Below are 14,528 nucleotides of genomic sequence, written 5' to 3' on the forward strand. Positions count from 1 at the left end.
ATGCAAATGGAGTGTAAATCCCGTTTCAGGGTAAATTTGCATTCTGGTTCACTTTTGCTTGTGTTCGGCAACATTACATTTATGCATTGACAAATGACAGTCCAATGCATATTTACATTGATAATAAGATGTAGAAGTACATCAATAAAGAAGAAGTAAATTTGCATTCAAGTGGGCTTTTGATAAAAAAAGAGCATATGCTTTATTGGAATTCATGTTTGTATCCATTACAGCTAAAAGTCTGTTTGATGAAAAGGTAAATTTGTTAGTGCAAAACTAATCCAATTTTGCATTTTATATGAACCATTTTACACTCTACATATTTACATTCACACTTATTTGCATCGTTTCCCAACACAGCCTTGAGGCTTTGCCCTTTTTCTTTTTATAGATCTTTAATTTACCCTGTTTCTTTTTTTATCAAAAGGATTTGGTTGTTAAGGGTACAAGCATGAATACCAAGATTGGATCTAGCTTTTCTACATTTATCATCTTTGAGTGCAAAAATTTGATTGTATTCTTTTAATACAAAACTTTGCTCTCAAAACCATTTTGAATACCAAAATTGGATCTAGCTTTACTGTCAATTACAGTACACAATTGTATGTAACTATGTGCATAGAACTGAACCGGAGTGCAAATTCGCTTGGGTTCAGCAATTGCACTGCAGTTGATGCAAATATCTTCCATGTAAATGCTAATGTCTGATACTGATTCAGTGCATGCGGTAGGATTAAGATACGAGCAGCGGTGTCAAATGTCGCGTCATTATGTGCTTATCTAACAATCAGTGTTTAGCATTGTATTATATCAACCTGTGTACGGGATCATGACATCAGCACGTTTAAACCACCCGCCTTTCTCCACTCCATTGCCTTGCCAAGATCTGTTGCTCGCTCGCTGGTTGCTGCCACTAACGGTTCAAATTTCAGACTCTCGGTAATTTTTACGTCTCGTTTGATGGAGAAAACGTTCACTCTACTCCAAACGGTTGCTGCAGCCGGAGTGTTTTCTGCCGTTTCCTTCTGGTAAGCGTCCCTGATTCATATTGTGTTTTAGGGTTAGGGTTAAGGTTTTTGGTTTTTGTTGATTTGTTCCTCGTTCTCTTGTTTTCGAATTTTGCAGGTATGGGTTCATGTTCGGAAGGGAATCTGCCAGGAAAGAGCTTGGAGACTTGATTGAAGACCTCCGACGCAGAAATCTGAATACCAGTTCACCCCATGATTGATGACCAGCTTCTCTTGACGGTGCAGGTAATCTTCGGGAATGCATTTGAAATTGGTCGAATCATATTGGTTCAATTAGTTTTCCCATAAAAATGAAGATTTTCTTAGCTCGAAGGAACTCTATGGAAACCAGATTCAATAAAATCTATTTTATCGAGTTTGTAATTAATTATAATTTTTAGGTCACGTTTCCAGAGTCTTGAATTTTACTGAGTTCTATGTATGCAGGTTCAGAAGTACCCGATAGGCAATGGGCACACAAGGAATAGAGGATTCTCTTTGTTAATGCACTACAGCTTAGGATCCTTCTTGATGTAGTTTCTACTCTGAATCATTGTTACAAATGATCTGAGCCAGGTCGAGGATTGTCAGAGTCAAGTAAATTTTATTTTTTGAGTTGTAACATAAGGAACAATTAGAGCTACCGTCCTAAGCCAAGTTTTATAAACAAGGTTTCTGAAACTTGTACTAAGAAATATTAACTGCAATTGAAATTGCATTTGCTTTGGTCTGTACTTTTTTCTTGAAAATTCTACTAATTGAATTCGAGCCCTTATATGCCTATTTGCCAGAATTGACCATGCTCATCATTCTAATTATCAAGACTTAGGCCTTCCTGGTCCTTGCTAACCCAAAACTAGTGAACATTACCAAGTTTCCTTACCCCAAAATTCCAGCCCTTTTCTTTATCAGGGCTTGCTTTATCTTTGTTTAGCCTTAACATTGTGATCCTAGAAATTTACGTCTACATTTCCTACATCTCTGTGGTACTAAGTTTCTAGCTTATTCACCATGCTTACTTAAGTGGCTGGTCTTATGTGCCTAGAGGCTGAATAGCCAGATGGATGATGTGGCATTCTGTATAGTTGATATTGGATCACTATATGTTATTTGTAATTTGGATGACAAAGAAATAACAACTTGATAGAAAATATGGCCACATTGGATAGGATTGTCAATGGATCAGTTCCACCCGACTGATTATATTGGTTTTAGTTCTGTGATTTTGTCCCTATTAATAATTGATTTTATTTTTTGTTGGGAATTACATTGATTTTACTTGGTACAGCATCATTCCTAGGAAGTAGGAACATTAGTCGTATCCTTCTGCAATGACAGCATGATAATAACGTGAATACATGTGCTTCTATGTACATTTATTGTGATGCCATTTTAAAACTAATAAAAGATGAAGACTGAAGAAGAAAGTCAACCTGAAAGAAATTCTATAGGTGTTGAGCATGTGGCAGTTTGGAAAAGATGGCGAGAATAGTCTTTATGACTTAATTGTAGAGTGGACCATGCTGAAGCAGAACTTAAAGGAGTAAGGCTGATGTCTATAATGGAAGGCATTTTACTAGATTTTTCAAAATTTAACATCCAATGCAGCAAATATAAGCCACTATTGATTTAGTATTTCCATTTGTTTTGTTATGCAACCAAGGATGCCTGAAGCCTGATTAGATTATCATATAAAATTAATTGTGACATAAAGGATATTTATCAAAAAAAAAAAAATTGTGACATAAAGGATTCATATGAAAAGTTCTTATCCAATTTGCAATTATAGCTGTTTTGATGCAAAAAGAAGTCATAATTCATAAATTAAAGGATGTATTAAATACAAAGAATAAATGACATGCTAGATATTATTGCAAGAGTGATTATCTCTTCAAAGATTAATCCCTAGGAGTAGCTATCATCAAATAAAGATCAGGTCAGGCAATGAAAAGAAAACAATGTCAAGAATAAATATCATATGCATTGCTCAATCATTCTCTGGACTGATCAGTGCACTAAATACCTTAATGTGAGTTTATTAATATCTAATTTTAGGTGCTACGTTAGTAAATCTTCATTCAGACATTTAGAAGGATTTGGAACTTAATACATAGATTCTTTTTTGCCATCACTTCATATAGTCTCCTGTGATTTAATTGCAATTTTGTTAGTGAGGTTATTCTTTGACACTGCTCTGTTCATTTTAGATTCCAAAGGAATGTTCAAACTTTAGTTATTCTCCAACTAGCTTGGAATGTGGATTGGCATGATGATCCCTTCAATGAGGTGTCTCTTGTACAAAATGATGTTGCTTTGAAATGGTCTTCATAGTGATTGACTTTTGCTGCTTGAAATAGTTTGTAGCTCCCTTCTACTTGAACTTTGGGTTTATCATTCTTTCTTCTGTTTGCATGCTAATAAACCACTTCTGCCATCTCTGTTGTGATACCTGGAGTCCTGGATACCTGTACAAAGGTGCTGTATCATGTCTGGTACTTCAATTTTTAGTGTAAATTTTGTATGTGGTACCAAATCCAGACGTGTCCTTGCTGTATCCAGGTATCATAACATTTCTATTGATTATTCTCTCCCAATGCTTTCGTTCACATGGTGGAGATCATTTTTCCATTCATAAATCTTTATGCCAACTCTATATAAATCCTGTTTCTGCATCCCTCTCCAGAGCTTGGAATGATTATTCAAAATTTGTTTCATTTAGCTGTTTGGTAGTAGTTTTATACCAGACACCAACCTGATGCAACACTCCTTATCTGGAGTTGGGACTGTAGATGAAAAGAATTAACAAGGTAGTGTACATCATGAACAATGGTAATGGGGCTTCACTGAAGAAAATTTCTGGTTCATAGACATTCTCAAAGTTGGACCTCTGTTGTGGATGTGGACTCTGCTTACCTTCTACTTGACTGAGAAGAGAATAGCTTGTTATGTTGTTTATGTAATATAACCGAAGTTAAGAAGTGCTACAGTTTCCTTGACCTGATTTATTGAATGTTTGAATGAAAGTGGACGTACTTCACACAGGAAGAGATTGCTTTCTGTTTTTAGCCTTTATTGTGTTGATGTTTTGCACCCCTTGTTCATGAGATTGGTTTGAATGTGGTTCTGTATTCTGATTCATAATGATTAGATGTTTTTTCCTAGGAAATTTGACTCCATTAATAAATGCTTATATATTTTGCATATCTGCTGCCTTTTAACCCATTTCATATTTTCTTTGTCCCTCGTTTTAATCTAAAATATAGGTAGAACTGCACAAGAACCGATAATAATGAGTATTTCCTGTAATTATTTGTTTGAGAACTTCATCTAAACGATGGCATGAGCATCTCTTCGCTGGTTCCTGGTTACATCAATTGAGAATTGTGAAGAGTGGACTTTTGGTGTTACAGATTGTAATGACTATAGGTTTGAGGCTTAAAGGTTATTCAGGTCAAGACTTGATGGGAACATCGATGATATACCTGAATCATCCATCACTAGTATGGTAGCACAGGGGAAGTTTCTTGTTATCTTGGAACTCTGACGGTGGAAATTTCCTTTGTGTGAGCAGAATTCTAAATCTACCCTACCTTTAAACACTTGGCTGCATGGACGACATGGAGATGGGAATCAGAATCTGGTGCATTTCTGGGAACCTGACTGGGCAAGATGAAGAAGCAAGATTGATCCATCATTCTATTGAAAAGTATATTATTAAAATAGTCTATAATTTGTTGAATATTAACATCATGAGCTTATTAAAGAAAATGACAATTTATAGGAAAAATGTCATTCATTGTGTATTTTGGAAAGAACGGCTGGATAACAGAAGTAGCAAACTCAAGCAATGACAATGTGGTCTGGCTGAGTGAATTGATATAGAACTCAAAGAAGAAACCTTTTTTAGGGGTATCATTAAAACGTGGGCTTGACTGCTATTCTAGGTTAATAATTACTCAATGTTGTTGGTCTTGGCTATTAGGGTTCTTAGGATGGGGTGGACTCCTGATTAAAACTTGCATCTTCACACTGTTAGTCTGAGATTTTACCTCAAGCAATAGAGATCGGATCTACTGGAAACAAGCTGGTACACCAATTCAGAGATTAAGACATTAGTGTTTTTCCTTACATTCAATCAGACTCCAAATCCAAATCTCTGATTTGGTGTATCAGCAACTATTGCACATCTTGCTGTTTCTAGCATATCTAGACCCACAGAAACTTCAGAGCTTGATTGTATAAATGAAATTGATGGCACCAAATTACTCTTTCAGCTAAAAGCTACTCAGTTACACTAATAAATACAAGTACTATCTCCTTTCATGGCTTGGAGAAGTAGATACATTTTTTTTTCTGTTGATTTTATGTATGTTCAATGTTAACTACAGTATATGTGTTCTTTTCTTCTTCATCTCTCTCTTCCTTCAGCTTGGCGCAAGTGCGTAACAGCCTAATTTGTGTACCGTCTGAGAACTATTGGTACGTTTTTTCTTCACAGTTCACACCAGAGCTGCTTCCTGACTCTTTGTGTTCCTTTTATTAATAAAACCCACATAAAGCTTTGTATGACCAGAATCATACTCGGAGTGTTTGTCATTCCGACCACCTTCCGACATGTTCTTCACAAATGCCACTAAATTTCGCCAATTTCCCTCTTCAAACAATCTCTTATTCATCCTCAGATGTGTGAACGCAGACAACCCGTTGCCTGCATCTGACCTACTCGTCGCTAACACTTGTGCAAATGCTCCCTCGTCGTACCTCTCCAACGCATTCTCACCGGCGAGCTCTGTCCCCGCTGTCTTGGATGCCATCTTGACTTGTCGGACTAATCCTTCAGGCGAGCAATTTGCATAGTCTGGCTGTTCCCAGTCCTTCATTTCCATGCACGTGAAGTTCAATACAACACCTCGCTTGCCCATCATTCGTGCAATTGGAAGGTAGCCATCTCGGTGCCGGGTGTTATAGTACCCGGCGGTTAATTCAGCTGCGTGAGACCTAGTTCTGTAATGCCAGTGAATTCCGGCAACCTTGCCGGATAACTTAGCTCCGGTGCCCTTGAATATCCCTTCTGCCGCTGCTAGAACTCGATCACCGTGTTCAAGCAGCATCCCCGAGTACCACTCTAAAAAAAACTGGCCGTACTCGGAGTTCCATGTTCCATCCCTTCGGAAGAATCCGGTTTCCTCCGGGAACTGGTTGTAGTGTCCGGCATCATGGGGCCCACTTCTGCCCCATTCTTTCTTCCCAATTGCCTCAGCCGATGCTTCCAAGGATGCTCTCATGTACTGTAATTCACAAATTACAGAGATATAATTAATAGGGAAAACTAAACATGGGAATTGCCCCAACATTGCATTGGAGGCCCACTAATTGAATGACTTGGTGGATGTTGGCTCTGTTGGGCCCGAATGCACGTGGCCCAATAGAAAAAAATTCAATTAGTGGGCCCTGGGCTTCTATTCATAAGAAAATAATTTACACCCTCTTTTTTGAATTTATTTACCTTGTCATAACACTGGAACTCTCCAATTCCAGGGTATCTCCAGGTGCCATTGGTTTGTGGATAGGATGGATATCTGAGCTCTCCACAAGGGCCCATTCCGACTTGGATCTCCTGCAAATTATATAATTATAAGCAAGTTGCAAAACCCAAAAAGTGAACGTCTTTTCCACATATTTGGGAGTGAAGATAGCCCATAAAGTGTGGATGGCCCACTTCTTGGATTTGGCCCATCTGGCCCAAATCATATGAATTTGACTACTGAATGAAACCACGTCATCATCATATTTTCGTGGCTCTCTTTACAAGTGATGTGGCGTGTTGACAACGGCATCAATTTCCTCTTAACCACCATCACTGTTATCAATTAATAATAATAATAACAACAAGCTAAACCAAACCAAAAGACCAAAACAAGGACCGATTCCCAGATTTACTGGTTCAAACTAACAATTTCAGTCCGGTTTGTATAACTATGATATGCATGTTGACCATATTCTACAGAATTGTATCTCGTGTATAACAGTTTTTGAATCGAACACGATTAGCTATGAATTTTCTTTCACGAAACGCAATTGTGAGAGTTTAGGTATCCATGAGTGTTACATAAAATTGCTTGAATACCATTTTCAGTATTTTTTTATAAAAAATAAAATTCCGCTTAAAAATCTGCCTAGTATTGAGTTTATACAAAGGAATGTCTGAATTCATTATCTGTTCAAATTTTGAGAACTTATTCTGATATCCACTGAGTAATGTTTACTTTAGACCGGGCATTGTGCTCTTCTCATCTATATAGCATAGCAATATAGTTAACAGATGCTCACCACAATAACTCCTCCGAGATAATCTCTGAACGTTTCCCGGAAACTCCACATATAGTCGGAGTAGACCTGGATTGGTGTTCTTCCCCGGAGCACCGGCAAGGAATCACAGCCCAATGAGATGTACTCTGGGTTTCTTCGGCCGGACCGGTCTGTGTAGACAATATCGGGATTCTTGCTGATTTCTTCAAGCACCCATGGAGGTAGAGGTATGCTGAAAATTCAATGAAAAGAAGAAACAGGGAGAGAAACTATTTTAGATGGTTTCCATTAATCTTATGGAATAGAACCCACGAACTAAATGAGACTGAACCAGAAATTTGAGGGGGAAGTTCTCAAGGAATTTCTCTGTTTCTCTCTTATTTTCTGTCAACCCAAACACAGGATCATGTTCATGGCAGACAAATCAGAAAGCAGAATTAAAACCCAAAAGTACTGTCTACATCTATATCTAACTATCTATACATAGTAAACATTTCATTTGACCCTTGGATACCTGCAAGAGTCCCCAACATTCCCTCCACACTGATGAAAGGACACGACAACTTGAAGCTTCAAGCCATGCTTCTGAACCATCTGCACAAGCTCAGCATAAGGTCTCCAGTTGTAACTCAGAGGCCCATCTTTCTCCACCAATCCCCACCAAGCATCCACCATCACTCCTTCCACCCCAGCGCTCTTCAAGGCCATCAAGCTGGCATTCAGCGCTCGTGGCCGGTTCAGGCTGCCTCCTGGAGATACTGCGTCAAGGGGTAACATAACAAACACAGCAACTCTGTTACTCTTCTTGCTATGACCTCCTACCAATGCATGGAGCCTCTCCCACTTCTCGTCCTTTCTTCCATCACAGACTGAAGCCTTCTCGCGCGAGTGCTGCCCATCATGGCTCGAATTCCTTGCTCGGAGACGGCACGACGGCTTGAGATGATGAGCGAAAGAAACTGAGCTCGGGGAGTCGTCGACGGGCTTGAGGCTCTTGGTGTCGTTTAGATTGATGAAAGAAGGAGAAGATCGCAGCATCAAGGCCATGATTGGTGTTGTTTAATTGTAGATTTGTAGGAGAGAGATTGAATTGAAGAAGAGGAGATAATGAGAAATGAGAATGAATGGAGGTTGGGTAGATCTGAGTATTTATAGAGGAATATCAACATCTGAATTAGTGAATAAGACAAACATGGTGGGCTCAACTTAGCAGGGAAAAAGCGCTAAAAATCAAATGCAGTCAGCTTAAATACCTTGTCAACTTTTCGCAGTCGCATAAGTAGCTTAGACTCTTTTTCCTTCTCTTATGTAATAATTCACGTTTTCTGTCAAAACCCAAACGCGTTTTCCCTCGGGTTTTACACTTTTTGCTTTGAAACATTACCACCTGGAATAAGGAAATTTTCTCAAGAAATAGTTTATTGTTTTCTTATGTAAGGACTAATTTGTCCCTAACATGGTTTTATATGAGTTTTCTTCAGGGTCTACCCAAAAAAAAAAAAAAAGAAAAAACCTAATTTTAGGATGATTAATTTGGATATAAATATGATATAACCATTATTATCTTGTTATAGATGCCTATGACAAGATTATTATTAGATGCAAAGGTGAAGTCAAGTGTCTTGGTAGAGGATCCTTGGCCCTCCCAAAATTTGTTAAAACCATTATTTATATAGGTGGAGGCAGGGTCAGAAACGTAATTAAATGCATCCCTCTCCCAAATTCCCATTAAAATGTTAAGGATCGCTCTGTAACACTCCCCTCCAACTCCTAAAATTAAAAAAAAAAAAAAAAATCTGTAATAGCCCCAGTTCTCTTCAAGCCCTACCTCATCTACTCCCTATTTCATTTTCTTGTTTAATTTATTCCTCCCCGTCTCAAAACAAAATTCCTCACTCCTCCACTGATTAGATTAGATGGGTGATGGTTGATGTACAAAAGCATATTCTTTTCCTTTTTTTTCGCTAGAAGTGGACAAGCCAGCCCCACAAACGTATGTTCTCAAGGCTCTCATGTGGACAATAATTAAAAGCTGAAGAAATAAAACATGTATATGTATACGTTTGGTTTTGGATGGTTTAGGATAAGAAGAAAGACGGGGCTCTCTTCTTTGCATGAAAAAGCTTGTGGCTGTAAATGATTTCATGCTCCTCCTCTATATTCTCCATCTCTTCATGTCGTCTTTCGACCCTCCTGGATCTGTCCACATTTGATTCCTTTTGTTGCGACTCTGATTTACCTAACAGTGTTTGATAGCAAGCTTTGGGCTCCAGCTGACTTGGATTTGCAGTTCTGTGGCCGGCTTCAAACACTACTACCTTGTGGATTAGTATGGAAAACCATGTGTTGTAGTTCATCATCACTTGAGACCTTTTGCAATTTTCCTAGTCACAATTTGCCCAATTCAGCAAGTTAGTCCTATACATGGTTTTCAAAACTGGATCGTACGGGACGGCCAGACCAGAAAAACAGGAAACCGGTTAAGCGACCGGTTCCGGTTTTTCCTAAAACCTGATTTTCCATAAAAATCGTTGATTTTGGTCAGCAAATCACTGACCCGGGTGGTTAATTATTCGAACGGTTTTGATCGGTTTTCATTTTTTTATTTATTTTATTCTTTTGTCAAAACAGGTTGACCGTTCGACTCGATAATCAGACCCCTGACCGGTTCGGTCTTCGAGTTGGTTTTAAAAACCATGGTCCCGTAGGATTAGTAATTTAAGGTCCATTTTGCTTATAGTTGGAATCCAAATTGGAATTGGAATGACTTATTCTCATAGTCTATTTGATTTAGATAAGAATCAAAATGAGAATTTGAATAAGTTAGAATGGTATTTCATTTCTAGGGAGGGAGAGGACATTCCACCAAGATTGGGAATGGGATAGAAAATTTCTATTCTTATTGACAAGGACAAAATGAACAATCATGCAGCAATTTTTGTTTAATAGGACTGTTAATTGTAATGGGACAGGGATGAAGAAACAATTGGGGTGGGGACAGTGGTGGGGATGGGGCGTGGTTTCCTCCCTGCCCGGTTGCCATTACTAGGGATCTTGACTTTGAGTTCAATTGGATATTGGATAGCTTGTGAGGAGTTCAGATCTGCGCCCCCACAATGTCCCACAGCACATCCCTTCCATGTATTGGGAACATCTCCCGATGATAGTACTAGAAATGATGATGTCATCATCAAGAGATGTTCCCCATACGGGGATGTGCTGTGGGATGTTGTGGGGAACCCCCTTGGGTAGATGTGAACTCGCTTGTACATGATTTGGGTCATGAAAATTGAAAAACTTCAAAGATTTTTTAGTAGTAAAGAGAAGTTGCAAATTAACAAGAAAGAGAAATTGTCTTTTAAGAATTAGGATCTGCTCCTCACAAAATGCGCCTCACACCGACCTCACAGTCGCATCCCACTCTGTATTAGAAACATATTATAAATACAAATACGAAAAATATTCCCGATGTGTGGTCAGGATAGACTGTGAGGTCAATGTGAGGCGCACTCTATGAGGAACAGATCCGGACTCATTTTTTAAATGACAATTCCCACCAAATCAACCAATTTGGTACGCTTTCCAATTCACACTGAGCCCGGATCTTCTTCTCGTCGAGTCCGCGTTCTGTGCACCCGTGGGTGCACTGGACGCGTGAACCTGCGAATGAGGAAACGATACATCGACCAGGCTAATGTCAATGTCCGCTTGAGCGTTAACGTGGTCTAGTCGGTTCACGCGGAAATGAACCGGTTCGTGCGGATACGAACCGGTCTAGAACACAAATTTCTTCGATTTTGTTTCCCTTCGAGAGTTCCTTCCACCGAACCCTACCCTTGTTCCATCGGTGGCGACAGAGTTCCGGCGGTTGATCGACAGCGGCAACGAGACCTCTGGCGGCGATGTGTTCTTCTCTCTTCTTCTTCTCTCTATGGAATTTGATTTTTTATTTTTGAAGCCCTGAAGAAGCTAAAGCCCTAATTTATAAATCCATCCAGAAATTATGGCCTGAAGAAGCCGAAGTCCATGCCATCGCGTTTTCATGGGCAATGATGGAGGAGGAATAGAGGGTTTGCGAAACACAGAGACATTACCGTTCAAGCACTAGGTGCTAGTTCGGGTTGCAGACGGCATAGTGTTCTCGGTGGCAATCTGTTTGGCTTTTCTTCCGGTTGACAAGGGAGTGGAAACACTAGAGACGTTACCGTTCAGGCACAACCTCCTCTTATTGTTCTTTTATGCAACACAGAGAAGAGGTACCGTTCAGGCACATTGACAAGGGAGTGGAAACACTAGAGACGTTACCGTTCAGGCACAACCTCCTCTTCTTCTTTTTCTTCACACAGCCACACACCCAGTTGCTTGCTTGTGATTGTTGTGCTTCCTTCTGAAATGCTTCTTTATGTTGACGAGATCGCCGAGTGCGTGGGAAGGATCATGGTGCAAGCAGCTGGGTTATGGGCAAACAAACACTTTCTTTCGAACCTCTGGTCTCCCTCTTGAGTAGCTTCCACGGCACCTTCTGCCGGTGCAAGTGCATCTAAAGGTTCTGGTCTCTCTAAATCCCTGCTGGCAGATCTCGCAAACACAGTGGTCAGACTCCAACGAGAAGAAGAGGAGAAGAATGATCGCCGGCCCTACCACCGGAGTTACTTGTCGAAGAAGAAGAATGGAGAGTAGAAAAAGAAGAGAAGAGGAAAAGAAGAATACGTCGCCGCCGGAGGTCTTTTTGTCGCTGTCAATGAACTGCCGGAGTTCTATCGCAGCTGATGGAGGAAGGGTTTGGTGTATGGGTAGGTTCGGTGGAAGGAGCTCTCACGAAAACAGAATGGAAGAAATGAGGCCCTTTTGTCCCAGATCAGTTCGTATCCGCATGAACCGACCAGACCACGTTAACGTTCAAACGGATGTTAATGTTGGCTTGGTCGACGTGTCACTTTCTCATTCGCAGGTTCACACGTCCAGTGCACAGAACGCGGCCTCCTGCTCGTCACGCTGTGTGTAAAACCCTATGTAATTAATCCTGAGTGAACATGCGTTTAGCATACATGGGATCCACACTCGTGTATATGAAATATTGGCGTGTTTACTTGTATTTTATTAAGTAGGGTTTTCATGCACAACATGGAAAACAGTAGATCCTGAGTCATTTTGCACCCAAATGACCAAATAATTTTTAATAATATATTGATCTCCAATTATGGTAAGTGGTCATTTCTTCATTTAATGGTAAAATCTCATGGTCACAAGTGTGGGAATGTAATAAGTTTGAGTATGATAGTGGCCACTTACTGCAAAAAAAAAAAATCCATGTAGAGGTTTAGTAATATGGATTGGTAGCGGTGTAAATGGATCGAATTTGAATTAGATAAGGCAATATCTGAATTCGAATCCAATTAGAAAATCTGATATTTGAATTTGATTTAATATCTGATGAATATTGAAAATTAATATCCAAATTTGAATTTGATTAAATATTCGAATATTCGATTCGATTAATTAATTATTTTAGATAATTAAAAAATATATAAAATAATTATTTTATTGATATAAAGCATATAAATTATTTATATAACTTTGATATTATATATAATTTATATAAAATATTTTATATATTATATATAAGAATTAAATAATCAGTCGAATTGAGATATTTATCGAATCGAATCAGGTTATATCCAAATTCGACCGATTAGATATTCGAATTATCCGAACTCGATTCGATTATGTTGAATATCGAATTCGAAATCGGATTTTTGAATACTGTTTACACCCCTATGCATTGGCAACCAATTACCTTAAGGGGGCACTCTTTTTTTTTGATTTTGAGAGGGGGGAAGTTGGTCAATGAGATTTTGGTTCCTATTCACCAAGAATCCCATGTTCTTTTTTCATATTAATGTGGGGACCAAGGAAAGTTTATTACTTTATTTTCCTAGGTATCATTTACCTAGGTAAGTGATACCCATCTCCTATGTGGGTAAATAACTTTTCCACCCTATGGAAAGTTTCCAATACTTGAATGGGACAAAAAACCCCTTTTAATAATGGATTTTTATGGTTAAAATGATTATTTACTTTTTTTTTTACTTGGGAAATAAAAGAACATGGATAAATACACTTACCCGGGAAAAACTTACCTAGGTAATTGCATTTACCCAGGTAAATAACTTATAAAAAAGCAAACATGGCCTAAAAGTTGAAACTGGGAAGCAATTTAGTGCAAGTGGAAGAATGTAACATTGAGAATATGTTTGGTTTGAAAGAAAAATAAGAGAGAAATTAACAAAAAAATCTAGGGAAAGTTATTAACAAAGAGAATGTGATTTGTAGTAGTTAAAAGTGAGTCAATGATTCATGTGATCTGATTTTTGATTTCCTTTGTTAGCATGTCATGTTTGTTGTGCATCAACTTTCAAACAAGGTTTTCGAACCATAGTTGACTCAGATAGTTGGACTGTTCAGTCCGAGAACCATCCAAGCAACTGGTTTTGTCTTACCTCAAACCTGGTCTTTGGCAAAAAAATCATTAAAAAAGTCAACAACCTGTTGACCTGGGCAGTCAAACTGTTGACCCGTTGATCCATTCAACGGTTTTGACTCCATTTTATTTTTTAATTTTTGTTTGTTAGAATGGGCCATCCGTTCGAATCGGATGGTCAGACCGTCAACCCAAAAACCAGTGGCCAAAATGGTTTCATTTCCGGATCGTTTTTTAAAACGTTGCTTTCAAATAATAGTCACAATAGATGTAATCTCAAGTAGTCGAGATTAGGACCAAGGTTCATTATAATTAGATCACTTGAACCTTGAACTTGCTTGGCCATGAATTGGGATTTATTCCTCACACCGATTTCAAAGCCACATCCCACTATGTATCAAAAACATCTCCCATAAATAATAAATATAAAGAAATGTTCCCAATGTGTGAGCAAAACATATTGTAAGGTCCGTGTGAGTAGCAGATCCGGACTCCTTGGCCATAACGTGTACCAATACAATTATGTGGATGAATGAAAGTATTTGTCATGGGGCAATAAAAACTAAAATGGATACGTTGGTCATGGTGGGTCGTTAAAGAGCCAAAACTGTTGAATTGAATGATTTATTGTTTTATCTTTCAGCTTCAGCCATTAAAGAGCCAAAATAGCCCATAGCCTGCTTAAAAATAAGTTTTCACTAAAATACAAAAATAATAAATTTTCTAGTTCA

The 14,528-nt window shown here is 38.6% G+C and overlaps 2 protein-coding genes across 3 annotated transcripts; one reads left to right on the forward strand and one right to left on the reverse strand.

Annotated features, from left to right (window-relative positions):
* The first annotated feature begins 762 nt into the window (after positions 1-762).
* LOC104609847 (Putative membrane lipoprotein) lies at positions 763-12,712 on the forward strand. 2 transcript variants are annotated; one of them, XM_010276247.3, is made up of 3 exons: positions 763-1,028; positions 1,126-1,253; positions 4,579-12,712. In XM_010276247.3, the coding sequence occupies exons 1-2, from the start codon at positions 961-963 to the stop codon at positions 1,226-1,228; spliced, it is 171 nt and encodes a 56-aa protein (XP_010274549.1). In that variant the 5' UTR covers positions 763-960; the 3' UTR covers positions 1,229-1,253; positions 4,579-12,712. The 2 variants fall into 2 exon arrangements, with proteins under 2 accessions (XP_010274549.1, XP_010274548.1); XM_010276246.3 differs by having other exon boundaries at positions 810-1,028; positions 1,455-12,712.
* Positions 5,215-8,363, reverse strand: CT-BMY (chloroplast beta-amylase). The gene is made up of 4 exons (XM_010276248.3): positions 7,831-8,363; positions 7,338-7,548; positions 6,514-6,624; positions 5,215-6,295 (listed from the first exon to the last, which is right to left on the reverse strand). The coding sequence occupies exons 1-4, from the start codon at positions 8,361-8,363 to the stop codon at positions 5,507-5,509; spliced, it is 1,644 nt and encodes a 547-aa protein (XP_010274550.1). The 3' UTR covers positions 5,215-5,506.
* Positions 12,713-14,528: the final 1,816 nt, after the last annotated feature.

The sequence above is a fragment of the Nelumbo nucifera genome, chromosome 1 (genome assembly GCF_055504915.1).
Source record: "Nelumbo nucifera cultivar China Antique chromosome 1, China Antique-T2T, whole genome shotgun sequence".
NCBI lineage: Eukaryota > Viridiplantae > Streptophyta > Magnoliopsida > Proteales > Nelumbonaceae > Nelumbo > Nelumbo nucifera.